General features: G+C 40.2%; 2 protein-coding genes across 2 annotated transcripts; both read right to left on the bottom strand.

Annotated features, from left to right (window-relative positions):
• Positions 1–5,944: 5,944 nt before the first annotated feature.
• Positions 5,945–7,062, bottom strand: LOC131427983 (retinaldehyde-binding protein 1-like). Its single transcript, XM_058591601.1, has 3 exons — positions 6,807–7,062; positions 6,288–6,749; positions 5,945–6,217 (listed from the first exon to the last, which is right to left on the bottom strand). The coding sequence occupies exons 1-3, from the start codon at positions 7,026–7,028 to the stop codon at positions 6,041–6,043; spliced, it is 861 nt and encodes a 286-aa protein (XP_058447584.1). The 5' UTR covers positions 7,029–7,062; the 3' UTR covers positions 5,945–6,040.
• Positions 7,063–7,243: 181 nt separating this feature from the next.
• LOC131427982 (alpha-tocopherol transfer protein-like) lies at positions 7,244–8,595 on the bottom strand. The gene is made up of 3 exons (XM_058591600.1): positions 8,216–8,595; positions 7,695–8,156; positions 7,244–7,631 (listed from the first exon to the last, which is right to left on the bottom strand). The coding sequence occupies exons 1-3, from the start codon at positions 8,435–8,437 to the stop codon at positions 7,455–7,457; spliced, it is 861 nt and encodes a 286-aa protein (XP_058447583.1). The 5' UTR covers positions 8,438–8,595; the 3' UTR covers positions 7,244–7,454.
• Positions 8,596–18,989: the final 10,394 nt, after the last annotated feature.

Genomic DNA, 18,989 nt, shown 5'->3' with positions numbered 1-18,989 from the left:
GGTTGGGGAGTATCGCGTTTAACTTGCATTCTGCTCCGATTTTCACGTTTTCATAACAGAAGTATAGTTCATTTTCACACTAATTTTGATTGGGCTGCATTGGCGAAGTTGTTGGTTCCGAAAGCATCATATGTGTGCTGAAGACCTAGTAATCGGATAAATACTGTGATGTCCTGACTAATGAGACGACTAATGGTTCAACTGCCCTATATCATTTGAATTAGTCTAGATGGCAAAATGTAGGTGTGTGTCAAAATATTTGACAAATTTTTCACAATAATTGCTTGGCTAATTTGCATAAATTTCAATTCAAACGAAAAGTATTATAACAGTTTAACTGAAATTTCAATTGAATTTTAGCTGAATCTAACCACGGATTCCAGGATAATAGGGTGAAAAATGTTAAATATTTCAATTTCCATGAATATTTTATTTGAAATTTTCAGGTCTTGTTAGATCATGGCTAATTACAATTCGTTGAAATAGCTGTTGCGTTCTTTATTCTTTGGTTTCTGATAAATTGCCTTATCAAGAAGACTTCCGGAACCGGAAATATAGGGTAAAGTGTGTTAAAAATTGTAGATCATCACTAAAAAACGGGCGAAAAGCCGTAAAAATTCTAAATCGAGCTCAAATTTTCTCCAATTGAAAATTTTGTCAGTAGACGGTCAAACAAACCGTTTTTGGTTATTCTTTCAAGAATCGAAGAAAATTACAAAAGGAATACAGTAAAAATATCTGAAAATTTTTCAGTCCAAAAAAATCTTGTGATTTTACATCTTATAAGATGCACGTAAATGAAACGTCATGTTTCAAACAAATTTATACAATTTTACATTAAATGTAACATAAATTTAAAAAAAATCTATTCACATATTAATATTAAATTTGTTGTCTATTATTTTTTTTATGCAGAGTAAACTTTAAAATAGATAATTCTCATTTTTCTTTCTATCAGCTGTATTTTCCATCATGATTGATTGAATTCAACATGTTTAGGGCTCAAATTTCACTTACCGCTTCCACACGAGTAACTAGTACGACTGTATGAAGTTATATATACGATTTACCTGATCAGCAGATATGTGTTTCTGTGGCTTAATGAATAGACGGACACTCTGTAATCAAATGGTTCTTGGTTCAAATCCTAGTTGTTATCAATCGAGCTTTTATCCTTTTTATTTCGATTAATTTCCTGCATCATTTTTTTTTCAAATCCACACGAACATTTCTGTTATTTCTAATGGATACTTTTTGTTACATCTGATTCAATTCAATTTACAGGTTTCTTTCAAACTGCGAAGTGGTATCGGTGCAAAAAGTGTAGCACAGGTTTAGTGCAATTGGCAATTGGTTTCAGTACATCCTCCACTACACACGAGGCCTTTTACATTATCGATTATTTCATGTTCTAAATCAGTTTAGGTTACACGTTAAGCATGATTTAGTATTTTCAAGTATCATTTGGTGCAACATGGAATTTCAACTGGTTTTTGATTATTTTTACGTTTCGTCTTTGATTCATCAGTTCAAATTGAACTGCTTAGTGCTAAACTCGGCAGTTCAATTTGAACCGCTAAGCAGACGTAAAGTTTCTGCTACTTACAGAACACTTTTTGTTTTGCAACGAAGTGCAATGTCTTTTCTGACGTGCCGAACGAAAACGGTTTTTGATGATTCACGGCAAACACGTGCGGTTAACTAAATTAAGTTACATTGAAATAACATGAATATCTCAAACGCACGGTGTGTGGCACACATGACACAAACTGAAACTGATCGTGACCGATACTTCTTCTCTTCTATAATTCGTTTTTATTATTCAACATAATTGCCATCAGAGGCGATACAGCGATTATAGCGATCTTCCAACTTTTCGATACCATTTTTGTAGTACGATTTGTCCTTTGCCTCAAAATAGGCCTCAGTTTCAACGATTACCTCTTCATTGCTTCTAAATTTTTTTACCAGCGAGCATTCTCTTGAGGTCTGAGAACAGGAAAAAGTCACTGGGGGCTAAATTTGGAGAATACGGTGGATGAGGGAGCAATTCGAAGCCCAATTCGTTCAATTTCATCATGGTTTTCATCGACTTGTGACACGGTGCATTGTCTTGATGAAACAAAATTTTTTTCTTCTTCAAATGAGGCCGTTTTACCTATTTTTATATATATAAAAAATAGGTATAGAATTCGCTCAATTTTAGAAAATTTTTCCGAGGCCCGGAGGGCCGAATGTCATATACCAATCGATTCAGCTCGACGAACTGAGCAAATGTCTGTGTGTGTGTGTGTGTGTGTGTATGTGTGTGTGTCTGTATGTGTGTTGTCAACTAAGAGGTCGAGATCTCAGAGATGGCTGGACCGATTTTGATCAAACTAGTCGCAAATGAAAGGTCTCCCCGTCACCCAAAACGCTATTGAATGGTTTTGAGATCGGATGTTTACTTTTTGAGTTATACAAAGTTTTATGTCAAAATTTTCAGTTTTTTGACAGTATCTGTCACAATTGACCTTGAAAACAGAATATGTTTTCAGACTTAGATTCCGCACGGTAATACCTATCCAACAAGCCATAGATTGTTAAAATCCGTCGATTTTTAACGGAGATATCGAAATTTTTGCGTATGCGACTTTTCCCCCGTATTCCAGCAGTAGGAGTTTTGAGCGCTGTGTGACAAAGAAATGCTTGGGAGCAACGTAAAACACGATTTTTTAATACTGTTACATACTATTGTTTCTAAGTACCAAAAAGACTGTGTACAGCATCCTTTTTCATGACATTTAGCCTCGGACCGATTTTAGCACGGCTCGTTTTTGGCAACATAATCGTTCGAATATGGCATTTGTAAACCAGATGATGGCAAAATTTTTTTTAATTATTTTGTTTTAAACTACTTACAGCAATAAATGCTGGAACAACATAACATCCATATACCATTCGAATCAGTTCGTCGAGATCAGCAAATGCGTGTGTGACAAATAATTTCACTTAATTTTCTCGGAAAATTTCTTTTCTACAAATTCAGATTCATACGAAAAGTCGTATGCTCCCAAACAAAGTTCCTGCATTATGTTTGGTTCCGACCTCTGGTTCTGGAACTACAGGATGATATGTGAAACGAAATCAAAATTGTGTAACTCATTTTTCTCGTAGATGGCTAAACCGATCTAAGATTCAAATGAAATCTAAGAATCATCTAAGATTCAAATGGTTCAAGGTTCTATAAAACATCTTGCTTTTCAGTCAGATCCAACTTCCGGTTTCGGGGATAGCATAAAAATGTCTACTCCACATAAATTAATCAGGTTTATCGGGTTAGCAGATTTGGATAGTCGATAAAAAAGTTAACTTTTTTCAGTTTTAGTGGTATTCAGTTGTCGATCAGAAGGCACCTAAAAATTTAATTCGTGCTATGATCTCTCAAAGATGTCTTAACTGATTTTCAAATATTTTGAAACAAATGTAAACTATACAGCTACTCAGGTGAATTTATCTGACTTCGGCCATACCGCTTTTAGAATTCCGGTTCCAGTATAAAATCGTTTCTCAAAGCTCAATCGTTTTCTCAAAAAGAGCCTAATAAAATTTCAGAAACAAAAATTCAAATAGAAACAATCTTATATACAAAAATTAATTAATTTTATCCAATTATGACTTCCGGTTCTCGAATTACATGATGATGAATTTTTAAAATTCAACCGATATAGAAGATGACAATCCCGAAAAGCTTCAAAGTTGGACTCAAAACTGTTGTAATTTATTCGTCATATGGCCATACGAATCGGTTTGGGTTATGCTGGTTCCTGAATACCGGCTCTGGAAGTACCTTAAATTACCGTAAACTCTAGAGTGGAACTTACATATCATGGCATGTTTAATCGATTATCACACTTCTAGATTCAAATTCGATCCGATTTGCAGTTTCGACATTACAGAGTAATGAGTGATTAAAATCTCAAATTGTCGCTTAAAACGACGGTCATTAAAATAATGTCATGAAAACTGAAAAACAGAAGAATATTCATGCAAAAAACACAAGCGGATTGATAAAAATAGGTATCATCTCACTGCTAGGTGGATTAAACACGTTTTTTTTTAAATTTCGTCCTTCAAACGCTCTAATAACGCTATATAATAGTCACTGTTGATGGTTTTTCCCTTTTCAAGGTAGTCGATGAAAATTATACCATGCGAATCCCAAAATACAGACGCCATAACCTTACCGGCCGATTGTTGAGTCTTTCCACGCTTTGGGTTCGGTTCATCGCGTGCAGTCCACTCAGCTGACTGTCGATTGGACTCCGGAGGGAAGTGATGGAGCCATGTTTCGTCCATTGTTATATATCGACAAAAAAATCGGCTTTATTTCGATATAACAGCTCCAAACACTGCTCAGAATCATCAATTCGTTGTTGTTTTTGATCGATTGTGAGCTCACGCGGCACCCATTTTGCACAAAGCTTTCTCATATCCAAATATTCGTGAATAATATGTCCAACACGTTCCTTTGATATCTTTAGGGTGTCAGCTGTCTCGATCAACTTCACTTTACGGTCATTGAAAATCATTTTGTGGATTTTTTTCACGTTTTCATCGGTAACAGCCTCTTTTGGACGTCCACTGCGTTCATCGTCTTCGGTGCTCATATGACCAGTACGAAATTTTGCAAACCACTTACGAATTGCTGCTTCGCCCGGTGTAGAGTCTGGATAGCACTCATCAAGCCATTTTTTGGTATCGGCGGCACTTTTTTTCATCAAAAAGTAGTGTTTCATCAACACACGAAATTCCTTTTTTTCCATTTTTTTCACAATAACAAAAGTAGCTTCACTCAAATTGCAATATCTCACAAACTAATAATCAGACAGCTGTCAAATTTATACACGTATCTTTTGAAGGTTGGTACTAACTGAAAATGGTATGGATTTAATTCTAGTGGCGCCCTCTCATAGAAACGATACAAACTTTTCAGCCGATCCGTTATCTGTTGCAAATTAGTCTTCATGGTTGATTTGTGTGGCAATTATAGAGCTTCAGGAAACTTACAAAAGAGTTAAAAAGGAGTTGTTGAGGAAAATACGGCGCCCCGCTCGCAACAAATAGATCTGATACTAGAAGTCTAGAACTATATAACTGTTGTATATAAAAATACGAAGATGAAGAAACAACAAACCCCGTTATACAAATCTAACTTCAGTCAAATGCAATGCGCCCCTGTACCACGGAAATCAAGGCGCCGCATGCACAAAGTCAGCGACTAACCAATGAAATTTGAACAATTACGGCACTGACGACGACTGGCAAACTTGCATAGCAGCGAGATCTTAGGAAAAGATACTGTTAGTGATAAACATTTTTTTGTAGAAAAGTTTTGAATACCTAAAAAGGAAAGGGACATTTTGGCCAGCAGGGGCGCTTTATAACACTTTCCCCTTCTCTGTATAGACGAATAAACCTTTTCACAAAAACTTAGCAACACTTCTTTTTGTGACCGATACAGACGCCTACTGCGATTTCTTTCGAAATCGAATCATGTGTTGTTCTTAAAATTGCTTGAATAATGTTTTATCATGTTGTATTATCAAAGATAAATAATAAAGATATGTACGTGCATATAAACATTTTTAAAAAATGTGGTTCGTTCCCGGTACCTTCTGAAATGACCGCACTCACCGCTTGGTGGAGCGCGAGATTAATTGCATTGTTATCATTTCAACCAAAGTGTGCCATAAAATCTCAATGTACACAAATGAGCTACCGAATCGAAAGGGTTCTCACGGTTTGACATTTGCATTAGGAATGTATGATGGGAGCTCAACAGTGCAACCAATTTATCACCATTGGTGCCAGTTTCGCGGAGGACCGTAGATGTGCGCCAAAAAAAGATCGTGACTGTCATGTCTGGAAATTCGTTTGTGGTATTATGTTGAATAAATCGCTAGCAATAGTTTACCTAGAGGCCAGAATGTACAAAACTCCAGTGTAATCTATTGTTTCAAATCATTTTACGATAATATTCGTTTGCTTCGCCTTAATTTTACTTAAATCCTGCCGAATTAAATTTCTTAACATCCTCGGTGTGCTTTTCCATCGTCGGGTACCACTCCTTCGATCCGTAATCCAACGTCGGCATGGTTCCTCCGTAATTGGCCGGCAAACAAGTCGCATCAACGTGTTTGTGCAGCTTCTTCATGTCATCACCGTGGAAATACATCTGACGAAGAAAACGCACAACATGTTCTTAAATTCAAATGCTTAGAAATATAGTTTGAAACAAAACTCACCCGTCCCTTCAGTTTCTCCCGGACAAACGGTTTCATCAAAGTCCAGACCATGCTGAATAGCATCGGTTCCTTGACGAAGTGTACAGCCTTTATCCGTAGAGGAGCTGCATCCTGGATGAAGGTCAGCAGCCGTTTCGCCGCACCGGGTGACATTCCCTTGACCTGTTTCATGCCCAGGCCTTCGAAGTCATAAATTACGACCGCTCCCTTGATTTGCGTTTTCGGTTCCAGAATTGCCAACTTATGGACGGTATAAAGAAGGGAAAACACTTTGTCCTCACTGATGACCTTCGGATCCCAGACGTTACCCATCCGAACAATCATCAAACGACGGCCATGCTGGTCACAGTTCTTCAACACGGCCACAACGTCGGTGTTAAGAATTTCATTCTTCAGATCCACCGGCAGCAGATCCTTCAACAGGTCCGAGTGCGTCTTTTTGAACTCTGCCACGTTGCGCATCTACAGATTTTGATTCGTTCGTAGGATAAAAGATTTTTACTCGTGTTGTCAACTTACCAGTTTGATTGCACTATCCGGATAGAAGTGAGATGGCCGTAGAAACATTATCAGGAAATCGTCATCGTCCGGAAAATACAAATCCGTTGCGGCCTGAAGTAGCTTCCGCAGCTCGATCAGAGCCGCAGCCCTCACTTCTGGAGTTTCGCGTAATTCCTGACGAGCAACTTCCAACAGTTCGGCACTGGGCGGACTAAGATCGAGGTCGTACGGAGAAGCCATGATGACGAGTGCAGGGACTTCTTGCGGTCGAAGCGAATTTAGACGAACTAAGCTTTGACGTCGTGAACAATACGGTATAAGTAGTACACTAGAAGACTGCTTATCTTAGTAGCAGTGTTTTGAAGATAGATTTGTTTTGATTATATAATGTTAATTTCTGTGGCATTTGCCGTCTAGGGGGGGGGGTTTCGAAGTGCGATTAAAGACTGCTGGGCTTTCTATCGACATTTTATTTACGACAGTCTTATCGATGATTAAATCCTACTCGCAAAAAGCGAGTGCTTATCGTACTTTTTTTTCAACTGCTCAAGATATTTTTAAAAACGCAATGCACTTTGGTCGATTTCAAAGAGGATGACTTTGCTTAATGTTGTTGTCAATAAAAAAAAACAATCATTCTGGTTGCAATTGATAACAACGGAAGATTTACTTGAATCCCGTCGAGTTAAATTTCTTGATGAAATCGTTGCAACTTTCTAGCGCCGGGTACCACTCCTTGGAACCATAGTCCAGTTGTGGTTTGTTTCCACCATAATTAGCCGGTAAATGATCTGGATCAATGTGCTTCAGGAGCTTCTTCATATCGCTTCCATGGAAGTACATCTACCAGGAAAAATCACGAAGCTTAATGTCAAGTTGTTTAATCAAGTAGTGAACCTAACTTACCCTGCTCTTCAGTTTCTCCTTGACGAATGGTTTCATTAGGGTCCAAACCATACTAAACAGGGCCGGTTCCTTTACAAAATGTACCGCCTTCATCCGAAGTGGTGCTGCCTCCTGAATGAAAGTCAATAGTCGTTTCGTCGCACTAACCGATATTCCATTGACCTGCTTCATACCGAGACCCTCGAAGTCATAGATTACGACCACCCCGTTGATCTGAGTGATCGGTTCCAGGGCAGCCAGTTTTTGCATCGTGTACAGAATGGCGAAAATCTTGTCCTCGCTGACGGCTTTCGGATCCCAAATCTCACCCATTTTGACAATCACTACCCTGCGTCCTTTCTGATCGCGATTAGTCAACACCGTCACATAATCGTAGTTCAGAATTACGTCCTTCAAGTCGGATGGCATCAAATCCTTCAGTAAATCGGCATTGCTTTTCTGGAACTGAGCCACATTCCGCATCTAGGAAAATTCATCGTTAAAACGCATTCACCGCACTTAATTCCCCGGTCAAAACTTACCAACTTCAGGGCACTCTCCGGATAGAAATGCGTCGGACGCAGATAAAGCACCAGGAAATCATCGTCATCGGGAAACTGCAGGTCGGTAGCCGCTTTCAGCAGCTTTCGTAGTTCAGCGATGGCAGCAGCTTTGATTTCGGGAGTTTCGCGCAGTTCTTGGCGGGCAACTTCCATCACCTCCGCACTGGGCGGCGTTGTGTCAACTTCGAACGGACCTGGCATCACGATAGCTCTGAAGTATGAATTGGACGGTGCTTCAGGAAAATTTACTGCATTCCGGTTGCAACCATTCTCTTTAAATAGCCGATATTTGTTTGGAAAAGCTTATCTCTTTATTGGGGATTGATTTGTTGCGATTATGTAAGTTTACTGTTGTACCTAATCCAGAAATGATTAGGGCACAAACAGTCGCAGATATTTTTTTTTGTAAATTTCGTTAACGGGTGGCCTTATCAGAAGATTCCTTTTTATATCAGTGAAGTTTGACTACAGTAAGGTAAACTAGAGAATGATGGTTACTAGTAACATCAATAGAACAATTTCTAGAAAAATAAAAAAGAGGTGAAATCATGATCCGTTTGCTCCGATTTTGATGAAACTATGTATATGTTTTCAATATGACAAACCATTAATTCTAATCTCAATCTCAATCCCAATCCCAATCCCAATCCCAATCCCAATCCCAATCCCAATCCCAATCCCAATCCCAATCCCAATCCCAATCCCAATCCCAATCCCAATCCCAATCCCAATCCCAATCCCAATCCCAATCCCAATCCCAATCCCAATCCCAATCCCAATCCCAATCCCAATCCCAATCCCAATCCCAATCCCAATCCCAATCCCAATCCCAATCCCAATCCCAATCCCAATCCCAATCCCAATCCCAATCCCAATCCCAATCCCAATCCCAATCCCAATCCCAATCCCAATCCCAATCCCAATCCCAATCCCAATCCCAATCCCAATCCCAATCCCAATCCCAATCCCAATCCCAATCCCAATCCCAATCCCAATCCCAATCCCAATCCCAATCCCAATCCCAATCCCAATCCCAATCCCAATCCCAATCCCAATCCCAATCCCAATCCCAATCCCAATCCCAATCCCAATCCCAATCCCAATCCCAATCCCAATCCCAATCCCAATCCCAATCCCAATCCCAATCCCAATCCCAATCCCAATCCCAATCCCAATCCCAATCCCAATCCCAATCCCAATCCCAATCCCAATCCCAATCCCAATCCCAATCCCAATCCCAATCCCAATCCCAATCCCAATCCCAATCCCAATCCCAATCCCAATCCCAATCCCAATCCCAATCCCAATCCCAATCCCAATCCCAATCCCAATCCCAATCCCAATCCCAATCCCAATCCCAATCCCAATCCCAATCCCAATCCCAATCCCAATCCCAATCCCAATCCCAATCCCAATCCCAATCCCAATCCCAATCCCAATCCCAATCCCAATCCCAATCCCAATCCCAATCCCAATCCCAATCCCAATCCCAATCCCAATCCCAATCCCAATCCCAATCCCAATCCCAATCCCAATCCCAATCCCAATCCCAATCCCAATCCCAATCCCAATCCCAATCCCAATCCCAATCCCAATCCCAATCCCAATCCCAATCCCAATCCCAATCCCAATCCCAATCCCAATCCCAATCCCAATCCCAATCCCAATCCCAATCCCAATCCCAATCCCAATCCCAATCCCAATCCCAATCCCAATCCCAATCCCAATCCCAATCCCAATCCCAATCCCAATCCCAATCCCAATCCCAATCCCAATCCCAATCCCAATCCCAATCCCAATCCCAATCCCAATCCCAATCCCAATCCCAATCCCAATCCCAATCCCAATCCCAATCCCAATCCCAATCCCAATCCCAATCCCAATCCCAATCCCAATCCCAATCCCAATCCCAATCCCAATCCCAATCCCAATCCCAATCCCAATCCCAATCCCAATCCCAATCCCAATCCCAATCCCAATCCCAATCCCAATCCCAATCCCAATCCCAATCCCAATCCCAATCCCAATCCCAATCCCAATCCCAATCCCAATCCCAATCCCAATCCCAATCCCAATCCCAATCCCAATCCCAATCCCAATCCCAATCCCAATCCCAATCCCAATCCCAATCCCAATCCCAATCCCAATCCCAATCCCAATCCCAATCCCAATCCCAATCCCAATCCCAATCCCAATCCCAATCCCAATCCCAATCCCAATCCCAATCCCAATCCCAATCCCAATCCCAATCCCAATCCCAATCCCAATCCCAATCCCAATCCCAATCCCAATCCCAATCCCAATCCCAATCCCAATCCCAATCCCAATCCCAATCCCAATCCCAATCCCAATCCCAATCCCAATCCCAATCCCAATCCCAATCCCAATCCCAATCCCAATCCCAATCCCAATCCCAATCCCAATCCCAATCCCAATCCCAATCCCAATCCCAATCCCAATCCCAATCCCAATCCCAATCCCAATCCCAATCCCAATCCCAATCCCAATCCCAATCCCAATCCCAATCCCAATCCCAATCCCAATCCCAATCCCAATCCCAATCCCAATCCCAATCCCAATCCCAATCCCAATCCCAATCCCAATCCCAATCCCAATCCCAATCCCAATCCCAATCCCAATCCCAATCCCAATCCCAATCCCAATCCCAATCCCAATCCCAATCCCAATCCCAATCCCAATCCCAATCCCAATCCCAATCCCAATCCCAATCCCAATCCCAATCCCAATCCCAATCCCAATCCCAATCCCAATCCCAATCCCAATCCCAATCCCAATCCCAATCCCAATCCCAATCCCAATCCCAATCCCAATCCCAATCCCAATCCCAATCCCAATCCCAATCCCAATCCCAATCCCAATCCCAATCCCAATCCCAATCCCAATCCCAATCCCAATCCCAATCCCAATCCCAATCCCAATCCCAATCCCAATCCCAATCCCAATCCCAATCCCAATCCCAATCCCAATCCCAATCCCAATCCCAATCCCAATCCCAATCCCAATCCCAATCCCAATCCCAATCCCAATCCCAATCCCAATCCCAATCCCAATCCCAATCCCAATCCCAATCCCAATCCCAATCCCAATCCCAATCCCAATCCCAATCCCAATCCCAATCTCAGTGTCAATGTCAATCTCATTCTCAATCTCAACAAGTTTCGCGAATTTCAGTTTCCTCCGAGATTCTTATCTGATCTAAGGAGTGTATCGAAATAAGCTATCCACAAATTTTTCTTTCAAATTATGATAAAAAACGATATTTTATTCAAACTAAAAATTGATCCTTTATTGTACGAGGTTAAACTTGAGCATAAAGAAAACCATCCTTTTTCATGACAATTTGCCTCGGACCAATTTCAGCACGGTTTGTTTTTGGCAACATAATCTTTCGAATATGGCATATGTAAACCAGAAGATATCAGCATTTTCGAGTTGAAAGTAATTCCATAATTATTTTGATTTAAACTACTTACAGTAATTAATTCTGGAACAACATAACTCCCATATACCATTCGACTCAGTTCGTCGAGATCAGCAAATGCGTGTGTGACAAATAATTTCACTAAATTTTCTCGGAAATGGCTAAACCGTTTCCTACAAACTCAGATTCATACGAAAAGTAATATACTCCCAAATAAGGTTCCTGAATTACGTTTGGATGCGACTTCTGATTACGGAACCACAGGATGATATGTGAAACGTAATTAAAATAATGCAACTCATTTTTCTCATAGAACCGATCTAAGATTCAAATGAAATCTAAGAATCATCTATGATTCAAATGAGAGGTCTTAAAATCCTATCAAACATCTTACTTTTTAGTCAGATCCGACTTCTGGTTTGGGAGATACAGGGTGATTAGTAGGGTAAGACAAAATATTGATTTCAGCTCCACTAAACTTTTCGTGTTCCTTTTGGGTCCCATAATCACAGTGCAAAATTCTAGCTCGATAGGAGAAACTATATTTTCGCGCCCGCGGTTCAATATCTTCTAAACCATATGAGGCAGATGGTTCATGTCTTCAACAAAGTTATAGTATTTGAGTTTATCAACAATATTGTGGAAGACTTCAAAATTGTATTTCTTCAAATAAAAAAGTTAGTTTTTTGTGTGTCTTTACAGTGAGTTTTGGAACATGGTTTTTAAGTTTAAAAAAATCTTCAAACTACACCGAGCAACTATTGTGAAGACATCAAACAACTCAGATCAACCGTTGTAGCACAATAAAAGAAAGCAAACTCATATTACCACCACTAGCAGCAGTGGTGCTAGATATATTAAGGAATGAGCCATCGTTCGGACCTTGTGTCGGTTTTTCTTCAATAACATTTTTTACAGGTGTCGGATTATGTTGCAGTCTTCAAAGGTTTTCGTCCTAATTAAATTTCCTACAAAAATTACATGTCCGCAGATTTTTTGAGTATATAGGGTGACCTCCAGATGATTTTTTTGTTAAAAGTTAGTTTTCCCATACTAAATCCCATACAAACTTTGAACCGCGGGCGCGAAAATATAGTTTCTCCTATCGAGCTAAAATTTTGCATAGCTTCTATGGGACCCAAAAGAAACACGAAAAGTTTGGTGGAGCGAGAAAATAATTTTTCCCATACAACCTTGTCCCACCCTAGTGATTAGTATAAAAATGTCCATTTCACATAAATCAGGTTTATCGGGTTTGCAGATTTGGATAGTCGATTACCAAATAAATTTATTTCAGTTTAAGCGGTATTCAGTTTTCGATTCGGAAGGTACCCAGAATTTAATGCGCACTACAATTTCTCAAAGTGGTCTACACACTCCTCAGATGAATTTAACTGATTTCGGCTACACCGATTTTAGAATTCCGGTTCCAGTATCGAATCGTTTCTCAAAGCTCAATCATTTTCTCAAAAAAGCCCAAATCGAACTTCAAAAACAAAAATTACAGGACTTCAGTTCCCATACAAAAATGGTGAATTTTATCCGATTCTGGAATTACAGATGATGAGTTTCTTAAATTTATACCGATATAGAAGATGTAAATTGTTTGGCGTAATAATTTATGGCCATTCGAATCATTTTGGGCTATGCTATTTCCTGAATACCGGCTCTGGAAGTACCATGAATAATGACGAAAAACTCTAAAGTGGAACTTACTTCAACATCTCATGGAATGTTCAATCGATTGTCACACGTTAAGATTGAAATTCGATACGATTTGCAGTTTCGACATTACAGGGTAATGAGTGATTAAAATCTCAATTTGCCGTTTAAAACGACGATAATTAAAATAATGTCATGAGAACTAAAACACATTAGAATATCCATGCAAAAACACATACGGATTGATAAAAAAAATGTATCATCTCACTGCTAGGTGGATTAATCACGTTTTTACTTCTTACTTTACTTAAATTTAGGCAATCTGTATAAAATCTGCACTTTGATTCAAATCAGTATGCGAACGCAAAAATCTATACAATACAAATAAATCTGTATAAATGGCATCTCTGGCTCTACACTTTGTTTTAAGATTTGGTTTTTATTTAAAGTTCACCAAATTAACTTTACAGTAAAGTTTTAAATTCAAAGCGAAAGGTAACGGAAACGACCGAAAAAATTTTAGACGTTGAAATGATTTCAAACTGGTTCTAGAAATATTGTGTGTTGTCTCATAGTTTGCATTAGGCCGTTTTTAAGAAGAATTCTGACATTTTGAACCTGAGACTGTTATCGTGGAATATTTTGTTTTGATTGCTGTCGCCATTGCTAATTTATAGGATGAATAAAGGATCAACGATAGGATGGATAATAATCCATTGAGATGGAATTAGGATCAGCGTAGTGAACACATCATAAGTGTTTCTAGCTGTTTTATGAATATTAGTTAAATTTTCAAGAAATGTGAATCAATTCTCAACGTGGAGCAAGGCGAATGAAGCAGTAATATGAAATAATTATAGTGATTTTAGTGGCTCAATCGGGGTTTGAAAGCGACGTCCTTACAAATGAGATGAAATAGGGAGCCCTTACCCTACATCATTATTCACTGGAACAGTCTAATAATAATTATGCTCAGAAACAACGGTGAAAATATATAACAAAGTTTTCTTACAGGTTCATTGAAACCACCTTCTTGTGTTTTTCCATCTCCATCTAGAGTATCCTTCTGCATGATAGCAAGAAGAACTTTATCAAACTCCGAAAGCGTGTCTTTCTTTTTTTCAATAAGCCATTCTCCCCGCTTTGACGGTTTTGAATCGCCAACCACTTTGCCTGGGTTTTTTGTTTAAGATCCCGCCACGATAGCTCCGACTGATCTAGTGTCTTGGTAGCTCCTCCTATAGCGTTTAATATGTTGCTTAACGCAGTCCATTTTTGTTTTTGAAGATCTTTGCCTCGTGAAACTGAAATCGGTTATTGGCGAAGTCTAAATTTTCAGCCATGTAGCACCAAATGCTTCTTTTGCTCCATGGACAGGTATTTTTTAAGCCTGGAAACAACAATAAATCGAAAGATTTATTGCAATTTCACCCAATGTTATAAACTTACGCTGAGGAAGTAGCCATTATCAATATTTTGTTATCGAATAACACTTTCCCTTCGTGAACCCCCGTATTCGAACGGCATTCCAATGTTTACTGTTGAAGATTCCAAAATTAATATGGTTCACGGTTTCGGGATTTTATCGAAGCAGAAAAACGCGCGTGGGAATTTAAAATACGGACTATATTTTCACAATTAAATTGAACCTTATTTGTGAGACTAGCTTGTTAAAGTAAATTAAACTTTATTTGTGAGACTAGCTTGTCTTGCCTCCGTGATTGACTACTATCGACTCATTTGATCAGCCTTGATCGTGTTCTACTTATCCTAATGATAACGAGAGTAAGCGAATAGAGAAATAGATAAGCCGAAGTGAAGTTATATTCACCACAGCATCTTACGCTTCGTGTAGGTACCGAATCGATATCCCTTTCCGACCGCCTTGAAATGCCAGCAGTTTCAACTTAATAACTAATGACTAGCTAATACAATAATTATTTTTAACACCTAAACAACTACCTTTAAACAGTACATACTTTAACAACATGAATCTGAGGGTGGTTTGTGGTATAGATTTGAAGACGTTGCACGTTGATTCTGATGACGATGACGTCAACTCACGAATTCACTAAAATTCCTTCTTCGACGATCGATTTGTTGGATATTTTTGGTGGACTGTATGAATGATTCGAGCCAGGTTCAATCACAGGTCTACGTCGGATGAGATGGATTGTTTCTGAAATCAGATGAGAGGCAATGTTTTAAACCATAATGATGAAAAACAAAACGACTTCCCTGAAGCGGTGGCTTAGCGCCACCGCAGGCGCAAAATGCGCCGATGATGCAACGTTCTTACATTGCTTGGAAACGTTCCAGTGCGACCAATGTACATGCAAGAACGATGTTGCGATGGTGCCTCTCTTGTTGGATGGTTAGTTGATCCCGGAATGATACCCTCTATAATGGATGCTCGTATGGAATTCCTGCTGAGTAACGAGAATGTTGGTTTCTAGAACTATTACGAATGACGTCATAACATAAATGCGCGTGGAGGTCCCTCAACCTTCACTGGAAACAAGTCGCCTTGATTTCGATTTTACTGCTAATGATTTTTTGGTATTTCTAAACTAATGATTTTTTGGTATTTCGGTGACGCGATCAAATCCGTGTTGTTCAACTGGTTTGTATGTCCTGTTGCTGTCTTTCCATATGTTCATTCTTGACTGGCGTCTCGTTGTCCACACAAATTTTCGAAATAGCTCTAGTGTACAGGCCGTCCTTGGTTTTTACCTTAACCACTCGAACATTTCGTTCACCTCCGATGTGAACCTCAATGATGCGTCCCATAACCCATCGTAGTGGTGGCTGATTATCGTCCTTGACGAGCACCATCATCCCTTCAGTAAGATTTTGTTGTTGTACGGTCCACTTAGCACGGTTTTGTAAATTTGATAAATACGATGTGGACCACTTTTTTCAAATTGTTTGTATATATCTCTGGACTCGTTGCCATCTCGAAAGAGTGTTTTCTCGCAGCTCTTGTAAGGACGGTTCTAATATCGCTGACATTGGTCGGTGTATCAGAAAGTGAGCTGGTGTGAGGACGTCCAAATCAGATGGATCGTTACTGATCGGAACTAAAGGTCGACTGTTCAAGCTGGCTTCAATCTGCGTTAATAAGGTGTTGAACTCGTCTGGCGTGATGATATCTGTGCCAAGAGTTCGCTTGAGGTGATATTTCATAGACTTCACCGCTGCTTCCCACAGGCCGCCAAAGTTGGGAGCACGCGGCGGGATAAACTTAAAATTGATGCCTTCGTTTGCTGCTGCTTGTGGGATGGAGTTGGTGAATGTTTGTGAATTGAATAAGAGACGAAGTTGATCCAATTCCCTCTTTGCACCCACAAAATCGGGCAACTAAACGACGAAGTGAAGCGATAAACCCATCAGTAGTTTGATCCGACACCATTTCTAAATGAACCGCCTTTGTAACAAGACAGATAAATATTACCACATAGCAAATTCGAACATCAGTTTTGCGATGCGGGAAACGTATTCTGAAAGGACCACAATAGTCTACACCCACGCGTGTGAACGGTGGAGCTGGACAAACTCGCTCAGATGGTAAATTGCCCATGACTTGTTCTTGTGGTTTTGGATTTGCGCGAAAACAGCGCACACAGGTCCGTATAACCTGTCTACTCAAATTCCTCAATCGGAGTGGCCAAAACCGTTCTCGAATACTGCCTATTAAGAGTTGTTGGCCAGCATGCAGAAAAGTGCGATGATAGTGAGTTATTATTAGAAGTGTAAGTGGGTGATGGTTATCTAAGATCATAGGGTAATTCCTACTATAGGATATGTGAGCATTTTCAAGCCGACCACCTACAACAATGAGTCCATCAGTGAGAGTAGGACGCAGCGAGATTAGACGGGATGACGGATTCACTTCGCCTTTGAGCGTCAACTGAGATATGTCTTCAGCAAAGCTTTCTTGTTGAGCGATTTTCACGAGTTCAAATAAAGCTTCTTCACGTTCAGGATATGAAATGTATCCTACCCTCTTACTGTTGCGATTTCTACAATTAGAGACGAATCTCCGACATATCGCTGTAATGCGAACGAGAGCTGTCAATGTTGATCGCAGCATAAAAATTTCATTGGGTGGACGAGGTTAAACTAGAGTAGCTACAACAGCTTTTTCTTCCAGCAACGATTTATCATACTCTGATGTGTCCAGTAACGCTGTTTTGGGCCACGCATTTCGTGGTTTGTGTAACCATGCTGGTCCGTACCACCACATTTGATGTTCTGCTAACTGTTCAGGGGTCATTCCGCGTGATATGACGTCGGCCGGGTTTTCCGAACCGGCGATGTGATTCCAGCTAGTACGAGCAGAGATACAGCTGTCTCTCAGCATCGACCATCGTCAATTCCTGATTCTCAGTCAATTCCTGATTCTCAAGTAAGGGTTAAACTTGCAGAGCTAAAATTACCGACATTCAGTGGAAAACTAAGGGAGTGGATTCCATTTCGTGATTCTTTCGCCAGCTTCATTCACGATAACGAACATTTATCAACAATTGATAAATTCACCTATTTACGTACATCTTTGACCGGAGACGCCCTGCGGGAGATAGCATCCATCGAACTCTCAGCCGTAAATTATTCCATAGCCTGGAGTACACTGCAAGGAAGCTATGAAAATAAAAAGTTGATCGCCAAATCGTACCTAGATGCTTTATTTGCCGTCAAACCAATGGATAAGGAATCCTACGAACAACTAAATCGTATTGTAGGAGAATTCGAAACTAATTTGCTGATGTTACAAAAAATAGGTGAGGATATCGATGGAATGAGTACCATATTACAACATATGGTGTGTCAGCGACTTGATTCGAATATACTAAGAAGCTGGAAAAATCATCACAATTCAACGGAAATTCCTACATATAAAAATCTCATGGAGTTTCTGAAAGATCAGTGCATGGTACTTCGCAGCATTGTGTCTTTGAGATCGAATCAAGGAGAATCGAAAAAACCCATTCGCCTCTCTACATTCAGTCACACGAGCACTCAACAAGCGTTGCTATGCCCATTTTGTGGAAATCAGGCTCACTCCCCGTTTAAGTGTAACAATTTTACAAGGCTGAAGATCACGGATCGAGTTGACGAAGCAAAGCGTACGTCACTCTGTCTCAACTGCTTGTCACCCGGGCACATAGCGAGATTTTGTACAAAAGGAACTTGCCACACATGTGGAAGAGGTCATCATACCCTCCTGCACTCAGGTCATCTAACTTCACCGTCTAAAATAAATCAACAGTCACAACCAGCTAGGACAAATCACACTCCCGACCCGCTACCAGAACAGAAACAGTCTCAAGCTCATGAGACATCAGCATCCATTCAACAAGCTACGCGAAGTTCCGATACCGTTAGAAGCCACAATAAAGTTTCAAATGCAAATGTTAAGCCAACACACTCTCCTTGCACCACAGTATACCCGTCTACTAGCCATAATTCAGTCCTCTCGTCAAGTTCGCAACGCGTCACGACAACAGTCCTGTTATCTACTGTATCATCATTGCTCGAGCCTTGTTGGATTCAGGATCCCAACTTTGTTTCATGTCCGAGAATCTCGTCCAGAAACTCAACTTCAAGCGTCGTCGAGAATGCTTGCCAATTAAGGGCATTGGTCAAGCT

This window comes from Malaya genurostris, chromosome 2, assembly GCF_030247185.1.
Source record: "Malaya genurostris strain Urasoe2022 chromosome 2, Malgen_1.1, whole genome shotgun sequence".
NCBI classification, from domain to species: Eukaryota; Metazoa; Arthropoda; class Insecta; order Diptera; family Culicidae; genus Malaya; species Malaya genurostris.
This window is presented reverse-complemented; position numbering and strand designations above follow the sequence as displayed.

Excerpts from the sequence above, each read along its gene's own strand:
- LOC131427983 (XM_058591601.1), bottom strand. The coding sequence starts at position 7,028 with ATGGCTTCTCCGTACGACCTCGATCTTAGTCCGCCCAGTGCCGAACTG. Across the intron at positions 6,750-6,806 it reads CGGATAGTGCAATCAAACTG|ATGCGCAACGTGGCAGAGTT; the intron begins GTAAGTTGACAA and ends CAAAATCTGTAG. Across the intron at positions 6,218-6,287 it reads GGGAGAAACTGAAGGGACGG|ATGTATTTCCACGGTGATGA; the intron begins GTGAGTTTTGTT and ends TTTCTTCGTCAG.
- LOC131427982 (XM_058591600.1), bottom strand. The coding sequence starts at position 8,437 with ATGCCAGGTCCGTTCGAAGTTGACACAACGCCGCCCAGTGCGGAGGTG. Across the intron at positions 8,157-8,215 it reads CGGAGAGTGCCCTGAAGTTG|ATGCGGAATGTGGCTCAGTT; the intron begins GTAAGTTTTGAC and ends GAATTTTCCTAG. Across the intron at positions 7,632-7,694 it reads AGGAGAAACTGAAGAGCAGG|ATGTACTTCCATGGAAGCGA; the intron begins GTAAGTTAGGTT and ends TTTTCCTGGTAG.